Source organism: Centropristis striata, chromosome 9 (genome assembly GCF_030273125.1).
Source record: "Centropristis striata isolate RG_2023a ecotype Rhode Island chromosome 9, C.striata_1.0, whole genome shotgun sequence".
In the NCBI taxonomy this organism is placed as follows: Eukaryota; Metazoa; Chordata; class Actinopteri; order Perciformes; family Serranidae; genus Centropristis; species Centropristis striata.
In genome coordinates, this window is record NC_081525.1 from 9,980,836 (window position 1) to 9,997,530 (window position 16,695).

Genomic DNA, 16,695 nt, shown 5'->3' on the forward strand with positions numbered 1-16,695 from the left:
TAGACTTGAACACCTGATCCTCTACAGATCTGAACACCTGACCCTTTACAGACCTAAACATTTGATCCTGTATAGACAAAAACACCTGATCCTCTACAGACCTGATCCTCTACAGACAAAAACACCTGATTCTCTACAGACCCAAGCACCTGATTCTCTAAAGACTTGAACACCTGGTCTTCTACAGACCTGACCATTTAAATCCTCTAAAGACCTGAACATCTGATCCTCTACAGACCTGAACACACAAGAACCTGCAGACTTAAGTAACAATAAGATGTTTTCTGTTTGGACCCTGTACAGCCCTGGCCCAGGAGAGTCCTGGTCCTGTTCCTGACCCTGTAGAGACCTGGTCTTGACCCGGTAGAATTCTGGTCTAGACACTGTTTCTGGCCCTGGTCCTGTAGAGCCCTGGTCCTGGATTAACACACTAATTCACTTCCCATTCCTAACCCTGTAGAGTCCTGACCCTGGTCCTGAAGAGTCCTGGTCCTGTTCCTGGCCCTGTAGAGTTCTGGTCCTGGATTAGCAGACTAATTAACTTCCTGTTCCTAACCCTGTAGAGTCCTGACCCTGGTCCTGAAGAGTCCTGGTCCTGTACGTGACCCTGTAGAGTCCTGGTCCTGTACAGCCGTGGTCCTGGTCATGGTCATGGTCCTGGTCCTGTTCTTGGTCCTGGATTAGCAGACTGACCCACTTCTTGTGCTGTGTGACCTGGAATCATCTGTAGTTTTAACGAGATTGTTTCAGCTGGAAATTAAAATCTCTCTCAGATAATCTCATCAACACTCAGGCTTTTACTGTGGAAGCCTCCGGCAGGAAGTGCTACACTTTCTGGGTCAAAAAGAGAAAGAAAATGAAACCTGCGGACATCAAACGATCCGAGGAGGACTTCAGAGACACGGCGCTGTGACATCACACATGGCGCTGTGACATCACACCAGCCGACCAATAAGAATCAGGTTTATGTCCTGGAGGTTTTTAATAAAACCTGGAACTGATTTCTCCCAGCAGAGCTTGAACGCATCAGCACATGAGGAATAAATCAGTAATTACTATTAATTAATTAATTAATTAATTTATTTATTTATTTATTTATTTATTCATTATAAATAATAATTATTTATTTATTTAATAATACTAAACAGATTTAAAAGAGCCGTGTGGAATATAAATTAGCTAAAAAAAAAAATTTGAGCGGACAAAGACACACACACACACACACACAAACTCACACGCACACGCTGTTATTTGTTTCTGTTGCAGGCCACCGTAGCTCTCTACTCATGGTTGTTTGTCAGCAGCTCTGTACGTTTTCTTTTATTTCTGACTAATACTGAATCTTGAGTTTTGGTTGTTATTTTCATCCTTTTTATTATTATTATTATTAATAATAATAATAATAATAATATTGTTATTATTCCTTTAATCTTATGCAAAAAGTTTGTCAACATATCCAAGTTCATTTTTGTGTGTGGGGGGTCCTCCAATCAGGGCTCAGATCAATTCAAACACACACACACACACACACACACACACACTCACCAATAATAAATCAGCTGATCACTAAACTGCTTACATTCAAAACAGTCAAAGCTTCAGCTGAACAGAAAAGAACAACAGGTTCACACACAATTAGCTGCTGGTCCACACAGCCCCGGTGCCCCCTACACACACACACGCACACACACACACACACACACACACAATAATAAAATGTTTCAGTTTGTCAGCTGATAAAAACAGAAATGATATAATGATATAAAGACATGAATGATACAACTGCTGTCTGCTCTCACTCTGACCTGTTTTTATTTGTTTAGTTTTCATTTTCTGTTTTTTCTTTTTCTTCTTAGTGAGTTTCAGCTTCAACCTCATCAGAGACCGGAGACATGTCAACAAACTAACAAATAACCTAACAAACAAACAACAACCCAGCAGCCAGCTGTCTGCTTCAACCGGTGTCCGCCGCTCCACTGAGCTCCAGACATCAAACAGGTCAAGGTCAAACCGGATCACACAGGACCAGCAGCACGGTTCAGCCCGGGGCACGACCCGGGGCGGACCGGGCTGACCCGGGGCGGACCGGGCTGAGCCGGGCTGACCCGGGTCCGGGTGTTTCGGGTCTTACCTGCGTTCGGAGAGGCTCCCCGTGCTCAAGGAGGCTGAGGACCGGGATCTCCAGGAACGAGGCCATGAAGTCCACCTGTAGCAGCTCCTCGCGGCTCTGCGGGAAGGCGAGCAGGGCGGACACTCCCTGCACCACCACGCCCTGACACACGCACCGGAACAGGGACTCCGGGTCCGCGGCGGCCGGCTGCCGGGAGACCAGCTCCAGGCTCAAGTTGTAGGGCAGAAAGTTGACCCGCTCCGGGTCCGGGTCCCGGTCCCGGGCTCCGTCCTGACTCATCGCGGCCGCCGCGCGGCTGAGCGCCGCCTGGACCTGAACGCGAGCCGCCCGCTGCGCCGGCAGGAGCGCACCGACGCGCACCGTGTGTCCGATCTGTGCCAGGAGGTGGCACGGCTGCGGGTGGAGGAGGCACGGCGGCACCAGCAGGAGCTGCAGGAGCACCGATGCTCGGAGAGTCCGGGACCAGAAGGAGGAGGAGGAGGAGGTGAAAGACATCCTGCCGCGCTCTCAGCATCGCTCTGCCGCCGCTGCTCCTCCGCTGCTCCGCTGCTCCTTCTGACGCTGCTGCTGCTGCTGCGGAGAGAGAGAGGAGACACTGCTGCTCCTCCTGCTGCTGCACCTCCTCCTGCTGCTGCTGTTGCTTCTGCTGCTGGGGGGAGGGGGGTCCCAAAAACAGGAGGTGCACGGGAGATCCTGAGAGGAGAGGAGGAGAGGAAGGAGATGTGAAGGAGGAAAAGAAAGTGAGGGAGGTGCTACAGAGGAGAAAGAGGGGGCGAGGAGGTGCAGAAAAGGACATGAAAATAAAAAACAGAGAAATATGGAAAAGGAGGAGAAGGAGACAGGTGTGTGGAGAAGAGGAGGTGGGAGGACATGAATATAAGGAGGTAAAGAGAGGAGGAGGTGGGGGGAAGTAAAAAAAAAAAAAAAAAAGAAAGTCAGATTGGAGAGGAGTAGGAGGAGGGAGGTGTTATTAAAAGATGGTAGAGGTGAGGGAGCAGAGAAGAGCTGAGGAGGAGGTGAACAGGAGGAGGAGAGGAGGAGGTGAACAGGAGGAGGCACAGAAAGCTGCAGATAAGGAGGTGATGATAAATATAAGAAGGAGGTGAGAGGTAATACAAATGAAGGTCAAAGTGTCAAGGAGGTGAAGGAGGAGAATCAACAAAAAACAACTTTTCTTTAATTAATTAATTAATTAATTAATTAATTATTTAAAGTATATAGTAATTCACTTTATATTTGTGTATACATTAAGTTAATCATTTTAAAATCAGGAGTGTGAGTGTGTGTGTGTGTGTGTGTGTGTAGGTGGGGGGGCCATTTTATTTTGTAAAACTAGAATATTCCTGTGGCTTTCAGAATAAAAGCATTTGGGGGTTTTTTAAGTGTTATCACCGAAAATAACATTTATTTTAGATAATTTATTCTGATTAGAAAAGCGAGTGTGTGTGTGTGTGTGTGTGTGTGTGTGTGTGTGTGTGTGTGTGTGTGTGTGTGTGTGACTCTTCTTCTGTGGTTTTGCTGGCACAGTCTCGGGGCGAGAATTACCCGGAATTTAACACGGCACACTTACACATTATTTACTAAGCAGGTCTTCAATATTCAACAATCTGGATTTGGATCAGGGGAAAAGAACCGGATCAGGATGTCCCTGTAAAATATGAATGTCCCTGTAAAACAGGATGTCCCTGACGTTTGAATGGAAGTTTAAACATGGTGCAGAGGAAACATTGTTTATGGTTTTAGTTGTTAAAATCAAAAATCACGCTCTCTCTTGGATGTCACGTTTTCTACCCGATTCTGTGATGTGATCAATGCATGTACAGTATGTGTCCACATACTATGATGTACCACCTTCTATTTTTTCTTTAGGGGTCTGTGGTCGGCTCATATGTATGTTTTCATGTGTGTTCTTTAAACAACTCTACAACTCTAAACTTTTTTTTTAAAAATCCAATAAAATATCATCTTAAAGACCAGCTAGAACGGTGAGGTCTGAGAGTGACTGTTTGGCATCATATACATTAGTGTCTTAAACAGGAACAGGGGTCAATGATAAACCTTTAAACAGGTCGACTCTTCTCACTGAGGACTTTAAAGTCGCAGGTCCTGGACTCACAAGTCTTTGTTAAAGGGGACCCTCAGTACCGGTCTGTCAGGTGGTCTGGGTTCTGTGTGGAGGAGATCTGGACTTTGGTCCAAACAACAAAACATTACATTAATTCAGAATCTGCTGATATATTTCTTCAGTGTCCAGCCCAGGGCTCGGCAACCTTTACTAACTAAAGAGCCATTGTTGGACAAAAAGAAGAGAAATAATCGGAGCCGCAAACCTTATTTTGAGCCTCACAATGAAGATGTAGCAGCCTACTAAGTCTAAGTTAGCCTACCAAAATTACTAATAAGTAGGGATGTTACGATACTTTCAGCTCACAAGACAAGACACAACATTGGGTTCACGAGACGAGACGAGACGAGACGAGATTTTAAGAAAACTACAATGACACAATATATTACTGGACCAACAGAATTTTGTTTAACCGAGTTACACATGCATTTTGAAATGTTTTCTTATAGGCATGAGCTTTTAATAAACTTCTTCTTCCACAAATTGAAACTAAAACTATTGGCTGCTTGCTGCTTCCTCCTTCTCCTCTTCTTCTTTTCCTTTTACTGCCCCCACAGGTCACAAATAGAAGTTTGGATAGCTCACAAATCTTGTGAGACAGATTTTTAAAGTTAAAACAAGACATATCGTCAACTTTAAACTTGTGAGATCTCGTAGCACGAGATCTTGTCACACCCCTACTAATAAGTAATAATGAGCATTTATTAATATGATTGTGCCAGAATCAGGCGGCAATCTCCATGTCTGAGTATGGAGGCCAACCAGCAAGTGCCTTAAGCCTGCAACCTACCGAAAATTCCGAAAAGTTTGGCTGCAAAAAAAATCTGCCCATTCATTTCAGTGCAAAATTTGAAAACTTCTGACTTGATTTATTACCTCAGAAAATTTTTCAGGACACTATGGTCTCAATCGCTAGTAAAAAATCATCTTCAAGACAATTTGATGTTAATAGTTTTAATAATGGCTCCATTTAGAAGAAAATAGAAGATAAAGAATCGTATGATTTGGGGTGTGGCTAGCTTTGATTGACAGGTCACTAACAAGGCGAGCCGTCATCAGGAGAGAAGCAGAACAATGCGTATCCACGGCAACGTGTCAATAAAGTTATATATAACGTTATATAGATAGAAAAGAGGACGTTTACCAATTTGGTCTCATAACTTTGACCCTTTCACTGTATTTTCACTTAATGACAGTTTATTTCAACGTTTTGTTCAGTAAAAATGTCTTATTCAGTGTTTGGTTGGACTAACAGACGCTCCAAGGAGTTGCTGCTCAGTTTTCTGAGGTAAGAAAGATACTTTTTGTTTTTGTTTTTTTGCTAGCCAAACTAACATCCCAGTTAATGCTCCAATTAATGCTAACATGAATTAGCAGCAGCTTCTCTCAGTCGGGTTGAGGTGTAGAGAGGCTGTAGTCAGTGTCGTCAGATCCCTGGCAATCCACCACAGTCCAATTATGGTCTGCTCCGCGTATCGGAAACAAGATGGCGACGCAAGATGGCGACGAGTATAACGCTGAACTCGAGGCTTTCAACGGGCAGTCCACAAACCAATGGGTGACGTCATGGGGACTACGTCCATTATTTATATACAGTCTATGGCCAGAATGCAGCAAAGAGCCAAGAGCCAGTGAGGCTTGACACCAAAGAAATATCTCAGGAGATTTGGAATCAAAAGCTAGTCAATCTAGAGAAACTCAAAACTAGACATGAAGTTGTCAAAATGTAGCTGTTAAGGTGTCGGGCTGTAGATGTTTTACAACTTTTTATAGGGAAAACAGAAATAACTGTTCATGTCGTATGATATTTTTGTCTCAGCCACAAGGAGCCACTGCAAGCCTAAAGAGCCTCATGTGGTCCGGAGCCCCAGGTTGCCTACCCCTGGTCTAGCCTCTCATTTGCACTTTGGTTTTGCTGCTTTCTGATACATCACATTAATAAATGCTCATTTTGACCAATCAGTAATGCTGGCAGGCATATATAGACTTAGTACGCTGTTTTATCTACATTGTGAGGCTTAAAAGAAGGTTTGCGGCTCCGTTCCGACATTATTTCTCTTTTATTGGCCAACAATGGTTCTTTTGTTAGTAAAGTTGCCGACTCATGATCTAAACAAACGTTCAGTGTTCAGCGTGCAGTGATGATGTCACCTGACCAGGTTCACCTGAGGACTCTCCTAAAGGACTGATGGTCCAGTACGACCCCCAACCTGTGCGCTAAAGCAGCGGGGCGAGAGGTGGGGTCCGCCACATACCGGTCAGACCACCACAGGTGAAAGGTGTACATAATGTAAGTTTATTTTGTGTGTATATGTCTTATTTTTATTCTTTTTTTCTGTTTTGTATGTTTGTAAACTCTGACACACCTCCAAGTCCTTTAGAGTCCTCATTACAGTGTATGTCTTTGGACCTTCGTTACGTCTCCACGCAGTCTTAAAGAACTCAAACAGCCTCTCCTAGTTAAAAACATGTCCTCACATTTATACCCTATAAAACTGGAAATTATACGATTCACATTGACGACAATATGTCCAACAGACGGCTCATAAACTGTGACGTCCTGACAGGAAGTCCTGCGCTTAGACACCTCTTATTGTTGACAGTTTGGAGAAAGACCTTTATAAATAAATGACAGAAACATGATAAACATGCAGAAATGTCCTAAATGTGTTTTCTATCTGATATGATCAATAATAATATGATCAATATTTCCTTGTTTGTCCTGAAGCGTCTGACTGGATGATTACTGGAGCAGCGTCACTATGTGGACGTTTCTGTCAAATACTCACATCATTCAGCAGTACCAGTACTACTGTAGTACTATTGAGGTACTGCTGTAGTACCATCAGAGTGTCATTAGTATTTGACAGCAGTGTGATTAGAGTACTGCAGTAGTACTACAGTAGTACTGTAGTAGTACACCATTAGTACTACTGCAGTACCATCAGAGTTTTGTCGGTGTGATTTTTCCTGCAGAGGATTTTTGGGGAGAATCCAGCTCATTTTAACTCCGTGAGGTTTTGATTCGTCATCGTCAGAACATCACAGCTGAGAGCTGTTACATAACACACACACACACTCACATACACACACACAGACACACAGACACACACATTCAGTAAATATTCCCGTATAAACCTCCTTGAGAGGAAAAGTGGAACAACTGAAATCAACATTAATTAGAAAATGAAATCATCTGAAGTGTTTGATCAGCTCTCTCTCTCACTCTCTCTCTCTCTCTCACACACACACACACACACACACACACACACACACACACACACACTCTGATCGACAGGCTGTAACAGGTGACAGGTTTTGAGTGAATGTTTATTTATTTATTTAAATTTCTGTAATGAGTCGCTATGTTTTATTTGTATAGTAAGTAGTATTTACGTCGCTACAGCTTATTTAAACGCAGGAAGTCGCCTCATGGCGTCCTCCTTCAGACACGGTTCAAGTCTGTAAAAATATTCTGACATTATTAAAATTGAGATGATGAGCTGTGACATCAGACAGACTGCTGCTCTGAGATCAGGAGGAACATTAACCACCACAGAAGAAGAAGACTTCATTAAGAGTCGAAGCTTAAATGCTGAAAACAAGAAAACGGTTTCCACTTAACGTACTAAAGACACGAGCCAGGACCAGGACCAGGACCCAGTCAGGACCAGGATCCATCTAAACCAGACCAGAGTCAGGACCAGGATCCACCTAAACCAGACCAGAGACAGGACCAGGATCCACCTGAACCAGAGTACTTTATACAGTAGTCAGGACCAGGATCCAGTCAGGACCAGGATCCACCTAAACCAGTCCAGAGTCAGGACCAGGATCCACCTGAACCAGAGTACTTTATACAGGAGTCAGGACCAGGATCCAGTCAGGACCAGGATCCACCTGAACCAGATGAGAGTCAGGACCAGGATCCACCTGAACCAGAGTACTTTAAAGAGTCAGGACCAGGATCCACCTGAACCAGATTACTTTAGACAGGAGTCAGGACTAGGATCCAGTCAGGACCAGGATCCACCTAAACCAGAGTACTTTTGAGAGTCACGACTACAATCTAGTCTGGACCAGGATCCATCTTAACCAGAGTACTTTAGACACAAGCCAGGACCAGAACCAGTCAGGACCAGGATCCACCTGAACCAGACATGAGTCAGGACCAGGATCCACCTGGACTAGAGTACTTTAGAGAGTCAGGACCAGGATTCACTTGAACCAGAGAACTTTAGAGAGTCAGGACTGGATCCACCTGAACCAGAGTAGTTTAGAGAGTCAGGAACAGGATCCAGTCAAGACCTGGATCCACCTGAACCAGACACAAGTCAGGACCAGGATCCACCTGGACCAGAGTACTTTAGACAGGAGTCAGGACCAGGATCCAGTCAGGACCAGAATCCACCTAAACCAGACACGAGTCAGGAACAGGATCCACCTGAATCAGAGAACTTTAGATGCAGTCAGGACCAGGTTCCATCTGAAATCGTTCAGAACCGCTCAGAGCTGCTGGTGTTGCCCCCTGCAGGACAGAGAATGGAACAGCTGCTGCTCTTTAACAGATTCCATTTATATTTCATAATTCCATTCCATCCATCATATATTCCATTCATGTCTTTGACATTTTAAATGTCAGAGTGAATTTAAACAAATACTTTGTCCTGAAGAGTCTTTTTAATGTACAGTAATAATAATAATATACTGAATTAATATTGATATACAGTAAAATTATGTAAACATTAAAAACTGCCAATAATGTATTACATACCCATCTCCTCCTCCTCCTCCTCCTCCTCCTCCTCCTCCTCCTCCTCCTCCTCCTCTGCAGTCGAGGCTGAGGGCAGAATTATGAAACAGTCTAGTGACATTTAAGGAAAGGCGCTGAGCGGTTTGTTGAGACAAGAGTTAATATATATAACATTTATATTATATAGTAGAACAGGTGACAGATGTAACTGTAAAAGTCTTACATATGATGCAAATAAAATGTTTGGACACTTCAGTGAGTCGTCTTGTTTGTGTTTGTGTACAGAGTAGACGTCACACAAACAATCAGATCAGATCAGATCAGATCAGATCAGGTCCACGGTGAGCTATAGTTGACCCCTTATAATGCAGACTGACTCCAGGGATGTGGGATCACCTTCCTGCTAAGGAAGGAACTGGAGCTGGTTCGTGAGGTGGAGCGATGCCAAATGCATATAGATTCCTGGAACCAAAGTCCTAGAGAGACCGTGTTCAAAACCTTATTTGCGAAAGTGGCTGCCAGAACCTGTGGTCAGGAGGTTACCAGCATGTCATTGGTGGCAACCTAAGAACCTGCTGGTGGACGCCAGCTGTGAAGGAGGCCGTCAAGACGAAGAAGTAGGCCTCTGAGGCTTGGTTGATCCAGGGGTCTTTGGCAGTATGGGGGGATTTCTGGGAGGCCTTGCAGAAGACTTCCGGTTGGCCTCAAGGAAAGTCTGGCAAAATGACTCTGAAGGGAAAACTTGGCTCAGGCTGACCCGAACTGGGGAAATTGTCGAGTAGTAAAAGGAGCGCTTTGAGTTTGAAGACTCACCTTAATCCCTGAAGAAGTTCACTGAGGTAAACACCTCAGCAGCAGGGCGGCAGGTTGGGATTAGAGTCTCCCTGAGGTGCTGAAGGTTCTGGACATTGTTGGGTTGTCTTGGTTGACACGCCTCTTCAGTGTCAGAGGTCTGGGACAGTACCTTTGGACTGGCAGACTGGGGAGGTGGTTACTATTCTATTTTACAAAAGAGACCAGAGGGTCTGTTCCCATTATCAGTTATCACACTGCTCTGCCAAACTTCAGTTTCAGGAGGAGAGATGTGGACCAGCTCTTTACTCTGCTGGGCTGCTGAAAGGGTCATGGGAGTCCACCCATGTGTTTTTCTGGACTTGGAGAAAACCTACTTAACTGTACTTACTTCCCTGGAGGGAGTACAGGACTCGTTGCTACAAGTCATCCGTTCCTTGTAAAACTAAAGTGGGAGCTGTGTCCGTATATTCGGCACAAAGTCAAACATGTTCTCAGTGGGTATTGGTCTCCATCAGGGCTTTCCTTGGTCTCTGATCCGGTTAGTGATTTTCATGGACAGGATCTGAAGGAGCAACCCGGGAAAGGAGCAGGTTCAGTTTGCTGACCTCAGAGTTACGTCTCTTTGCAGATGATGTGGTTCTGTTGGCTTCATCAGTGGTTTGCAGCCGAGAGTGAAGCAACCAGGATGAGAGTCTGACTTCATGGTTCTCTGCTGGAAAATAGTGGACTGCCCCCTCTGGGTCGGAGTGAGTTACTGCACCAAGTGAAGGAGTTTAAGTATCTCAGGTCTTGTTCAGCAGCGAGGGTTAAATGGAGCGTGAGATGGACAGGCGGTTTGATGGGGCGTCAGCAGTGATGCAGGTGCTGTACTGGATGTTATGGTTCAGAAGGAGCTGAGCTGTGGATGTACCAGTCCATCTCCAGTCAGACCCTCACCTCTGGTCCTGAGCTCTGGGTAGTGACTGAAAAAATGAGATGAAATGAGGATTTTTTAAAGTAAGGAGCTCAGATATCCTGCTGATCAGGATCATCATCCTGTTAGAGGGGAGCCAGGAGGAGCTGGATTAGTTTATGTTTAATCAAAGTGTGACTGCTCCTCCAGTGTTTGTATGTTGTATAAGTAATTTATTATAAGTTTAAAGTCCGGTTAAGTAAAATCAGAGATTTCTATAAATACATATTTTACAAGTGTGTAAAACAATAGCTGCAAACATCTAAAAAGACTGTAAACTACAAGATATAAGACACTATTTTGGAGTTAGATCATTAAACTATCTTTCTGGGTTATATTTATTTCTATGTGTCTAAATTCTTAGCTCGATGATGCTAAGCTATTTTAAAAACCAATCAGCCAATGCTTAATAAGACATTTTTCTTTGGTGTGGAAAATATGGATTGCATGTATATTTTTGCCATACCCGGACTTTAAGTTAACAAATACCACATAAGAATATAAAAATAACATCCTTATAACATTATTTCAAGATAACCTGAGGGTTGTTTCAGGACTCTGAGTGTCTCTCAGCAGCTCAGGTTCCCTGGGCTTGTTTGGATGATTATATTCATACCTGATATTATTTCCACTCTTCATGACAGCAGCTGCCAGCCGAGCCTTCCTCCTCCTCGTTACCCAGCAGCCCCCTCACCGAGGACGTCCTGATCTGTCTCTGACATGAAGACACTTTGAGCCTGAAGCAAACAGCTGCAGGAGGAGACTCTAACAGGTTCATGTGTGTATGAGGAACTGATGAGTTTAATATCGGTTTATAATGAGATTACTCACCGAGGTCTAGGACGATAAATAATATTTATTATTCTCCTTCATTAGAACCTGTTTCTAAAATTAATGGTGAACAAACCTTTTTTTATTCTTTCTATGATTGACTGGAGACACTACAGGTGAAAAGAGTTTTTTTAAACTTAAATATTATAATTGCGTTGAAAGTTTTTAGATATGCAAATTATTTGTGAACTATGCGCTGATTTGCATATATTTCCAGGACATAAATCTGAACATTAAGATAACGCAAATTTTAAAGTTATTATTTTATTTTGTTGATATATTAGATTCAAGTTTTTTATAAAAGGAAATTGGGATATCTGCTTTTATCCTTTGATAACTCTCTAATACTCTCAGAGGCCATTCAAAAATAAATTTTCAGAAAGGAACAAAATGCTTATAAATCAGGGTATGAATGATTGAATATAGTTAGGAATAAAACTGGTCAGTTTGGTGTTGGTAAACGGAGCTGACAGGTTTCATACATTCTTAATGGAAATGACTATTTGAAGGAAAATATTGAATCAAATTAATTGCAACATGTTTAACATTTTCTATATTGATAGAACATGTTAAACACATGTTATGTTAAACACATAATATTGTGCAGGAGAGAGGAGCTTTCTAACAGAGGTTTAGATGCTCGAGGTACTAACAGAATGCTAACAAAATCTACAAAATATATTTAAAAAAACACCTAAATATTTGTTTTGGATGTTTTCTTTCCACTATCTATGGGAGAAAAATACCTCAAAAAGACCCGTGCTTGAAAAAAAAAACAATGTTTCATCTCGTAGTGTCTCGACTTAAATATTTTCAGACGTCGTATTTTATCGTTTAGTCTCATTATAAACTTTCTCTGAATCAGTATTTTTATCTCCGTTGCCACATTCATGGTGTCAAACTCCGAAGATTCCCAGATTCAGTTTCAGGCCGACTGAACGGTTACCATGGAGACTGACTGAACAGTAACCATGGAGACGACCTGTTTGTTGTTCAGGTCTGATGCTGTAAGTTTAGAGGACCCCCCCCCCACCACCACCACCACCTGTCAATCACACTGATCAAAGGCTTGATTGATGACGCTGTGTGTGTGTGTGTGTGTGTGTGTGTGTGTGTGTCTGTGTGTCTGTGTGTGTGTGTGTGTGTGTGTGTGTGTGTGTGTGTTACATGACTTTGATCCGTCCGTCCCACCTTAATAGCAACACACACACACATCAGCTTCATAAAGTAAAATCCTTTTATGTCCCCAGTAATTACCTCCATGAATGTGTCCTTTAACAATAAATAAACAATAATGTCCATTTAATGCTCAGAATTAATTATACTTAATCAACGCTGACATTCATTAATACACTTTATTACAATAATTACATTTGATTAAAACATTTTAGAGCTTTAACTCCATCCACATAGAGTCTGTTTCACTGTACTCCACTGTATTTCACTGTACTCCACTGTACTTCACTGTACTAAACTGTACTCCGCTGTACTCCACTGTACTTCACTTTAATTCACTGTACTTCACTGTACTTCACTGAACTCGAGTGTACTTCACTGTGCTTCACTGTGCTCCAGTGTACTCCAGTGTACTTCACTGTACTCCACTGTACTTCACTGTGCTCCAGTGTACCTCACTGTACTTCACTGTGCTCCACTGTACTTCACTGTACCTCACTGTGCTCCACTGTACTTCACTGTACTTCAGTCTACTTCAGCGCACTTCACTATACTTTACTGTACTTCACTGTGCTCCACTGTACTTCAGTCTACTCCAGTGCACTTCACTGTACTTTACTGTACTTCAATGTGTTTGTGTTTCATTGTACCTCACTGTGCTCCAGTGTACTTCACTGTACTTCAATGTGCTCCACTGTACTTCACTGTACCTCACTGTGCTCCACTGTACTTCACTGTACTTCAGTCTACTTCAGTGCACTTCACTGTACTTCACTGTACTTCAGTCTACTTCAGTGCACTTCACTGTACTTTACTGTACTTCACTGTGCTCCACTGTACTTCAGTCTACTCCAGTGCACTTCACTGTACTTTACTGTACTTCAATGTGTTTGTGTTTCACTGTACTTCACTGTGCTCCAGTGTACTTCACTGTACTTCACTGTACTCCAGTGTACCTTAGTATTTGTGTTTCACTGTACTTTAATGCGTTTGTGTTTCACTGTACTCCAGTGTGTTTGTGTTTCACCGTACTCCAGTGTGTTTGTGTTTTACTGTACTTCAGTGTGTTTGTGTTTTACTGTACTCCAGTGTGTTTAGTATGTTTGTGTTTTACTGTACACCTGTGCGTTTGTGTTTTACTGTACTCCAGTGTGTTTGTGTTTCACTGTACTCCAGTGTGTTTAGTGTGTTTAGCAGCAGAAAGGAGGTTATCTTTGTCCTTCAGGCGGTTTTTCTGTTTGTGGAGGATTTCAGGTGAAGCAGCCAGAAGAGTTTCACACTCGGCTGATAAATCCATCTGAAAACACAGTAACACCTTCATTTGTCCTTTAATTTGAAAAGTCCATTTCTCCTTATTGTCCACTTGAAATATGTATGCTATATATTATATATATTGGTCAGTTTAATGTTGTTATTTAGGGTATATTCAGCTTGTTCACACGTTGATTTTAAGTAATTACTTAAACAATAAATCAATAAACTTAAATGGAATCAGAACTCTGCTGCCAGACTTTAAACTACTACAAGCTCAAAATGCTACTTTTATCTAAAATATAACCAGTAAAAAATGGCATAAATAAGGAGCTTATTTTACAGATTATTTATTCTGCACTGATATTGAATTTGCCATTTTGTTTCATTAGCTTTGAAATGTTTTGTTTTTCTGCTTTCTTTGTTGTCTTTGTTTGTGTTGTTGCCGTTTGCAGATTCTGTTGTTTCAATTAATTTAATTACTTTATTAGCATTTTTTTTTTTACTTAATTTGTTTATATTTAATATCATCAGTATTTTTGTTCTGAATTTAAGGTGCTATATAAATAAGGTATAATATCATTATTATTATTAAAGGGAGATTCTCGCTGTGTAACTGACGATCTGAAGGTCAAACTGAACTCATTATGACAAAATATTAATATTTAAATTCTTCAGTGTAACTTAAAGACTGATGAATATTTATACCAATGTGACATTTATAATTTTTATATTTAAAATGTCACATTTACATGATTTTACAGCAGAATTAATTATTTATATTATTAATATATTTTTCTGGGTTCACACACAGATTAAATGTCATCATAATGTTCAGTTATTATTAAATTATTGTTTTTAGCTCCAGAGTCAGAAACTGAAAAACTGTCAAACAGACTCCATGAAGATTCTGACTGATTTTACACGTCAAGGTCAAATCAGAGTGTCTGCACTGTGAGGACATTTCTGCACTGTGAGGACATGTCTGCACTGTGATGGGCTTGTGAATACATTAAGTGAAGGAGCATCCTCAGAAGTATATTAAGCTAAAATGTGTGTTTTTCAAAGTAAAAGCAGAGCTGCTTCTTGTCTTGCATATTTCAGTGGTTGTTTTTTTATTCTTTAATAATCTTTACTTAAATAATGTTCTGTGTGTCTGAAGCAGGTGAAACATGTTTGAACTGTTGAACTGTAACCGTTTTAATCTCTGACTTTAATCCAGTTTTTAATATTTCTAATGTGTTTTTGTCCTTTTTCGATTTGGATTATTTTTTATTATTTATAGTTTCACATCTGTGCTCCTTTTGTGTGCACACCTGTCACTGACCTGCTCCGATAAATAAGTAAATAAATAAACAAATAAAGGCTGAATGAGATGTTTTATTTGATTAAAGGTTAAAAATAACCACTGAAAGACATTAATCAGTCAAAGTAAATAAAACTTGATTTTACCGTTTTAATCTACAACATGTTTGAATAAAGTCGACTTTCACTGAAGTCTTTTAATTTGAAGGAGGCTTCACAGACAGGTGGGCACATTAAAAATACATAGATGTATCATAAATATATTAAAGCATAATTTCAATAAATCAGAATAAAACTGTACTCACCAGCTGAGATCTGAAGAATCATTCAAACTTTAAAAGCTTTCCACATAAATTATCTTTTAATTTAATTCAAATGAAATACAAACTTGAATGAATCAGAGATTTAGAGAATTATAAATAAATACAGAGTAATTACAGATACTTTATAAAACTACATGCTGGTATGAAGCTCATATTAATAACACAAGTTAATAATCCTCCAGTTAATATTCTCTAAATGAGTCCTCTGCTGCGGTCAGAGCTTAAACGCTGAAAGGGAGTTTTGTTCAGAAGAATGTGATTTATTAATCTTACAATAGAAAATTTCACTGAAATATTATTCTGGAAAAGGCTTTTGATAACATGGAGTCTCATCTGACCTTTGACCTCTCACCAGTCGAGGTTAATTGAGGGCGAAAACACAGAATATCTTCTGTAGACCAGATTCCTTCAGAATAAAAGCTGGTTCTTCACTTGAAGCCAGTCGTGGTCCTCCACAGATCTGGATCCTGAGTCTCAGAGTCGACTGAGGGCCTGTTCTGCTACAGACTTCACAATATGTTGGATGAATGATTACAGTAAATAAACTAAATATCAGAGCAAAGAGCAGCTTCTTCTGTCCAAATACAAAAATAAGTGTTTATATTTTTATTATTTACTGATAGTTTTCATAGTTGTTCTTGTTGTCTTTACAAAACCTTACAGAACCCAATAAAACAAACTTAATATCTGCTGAATGATGCAGCGAGACTAAAGAGCCGTCTGACCAACAATACAGAGAACAATTACTCAAATAAGCCGCATTTTAGCTGAAAATAATGCATTAAAATCGTGATTATAATTTGATATAAGCGATTGTTTTGTGATCCAGCTTTTAATGAAAAAAAATCCAATAAACCCAACACTGTTAGTTATCAGTGGGTAGTTGTGTTGCTGACAGGTAGATGTGGGAAGTTAGTTGTGGGTTGAAAGCTGCAGCAGCTGCAGTACCTCTGAGACAGGCAGCGACAACAAAAACAGGAAGCACACAGGAGGTTCTACGAAAACAAAAGACTTTTATTTTGAAACAACAAATAAGAGCAAAAATCTTGACAG

General features: G+C 41.1%; 1 protein-coding gene across 1 annotated transcript in view; it reads right to left on the reverse strand.

Moving 5' to 3' along the window:
- Nucleotides 1–2,685, reverse strand: part of grin3bb (glutamate receptor, ionotropic, N-methyl-D-aspartate 3Bb) — a 55,587-nt gene extending 52,902 nt beyond the window's left edge. Inside the window, exon 1 of the mRNA XM_059342045.1 lies at nt 2,132–2,685. Within this exon, the coding sequence (XP_059198028.1) occupies nt 2,132–2,626 (495 nt within the window). The 5' untranslated portion in view covers nt 2,627–2,685. The remainder of the gene's footprint in view (nt 1–2,131) is intronic.
- Nucleotides 2,686–16,695: the final 14,010 nt, after the last annotated feature.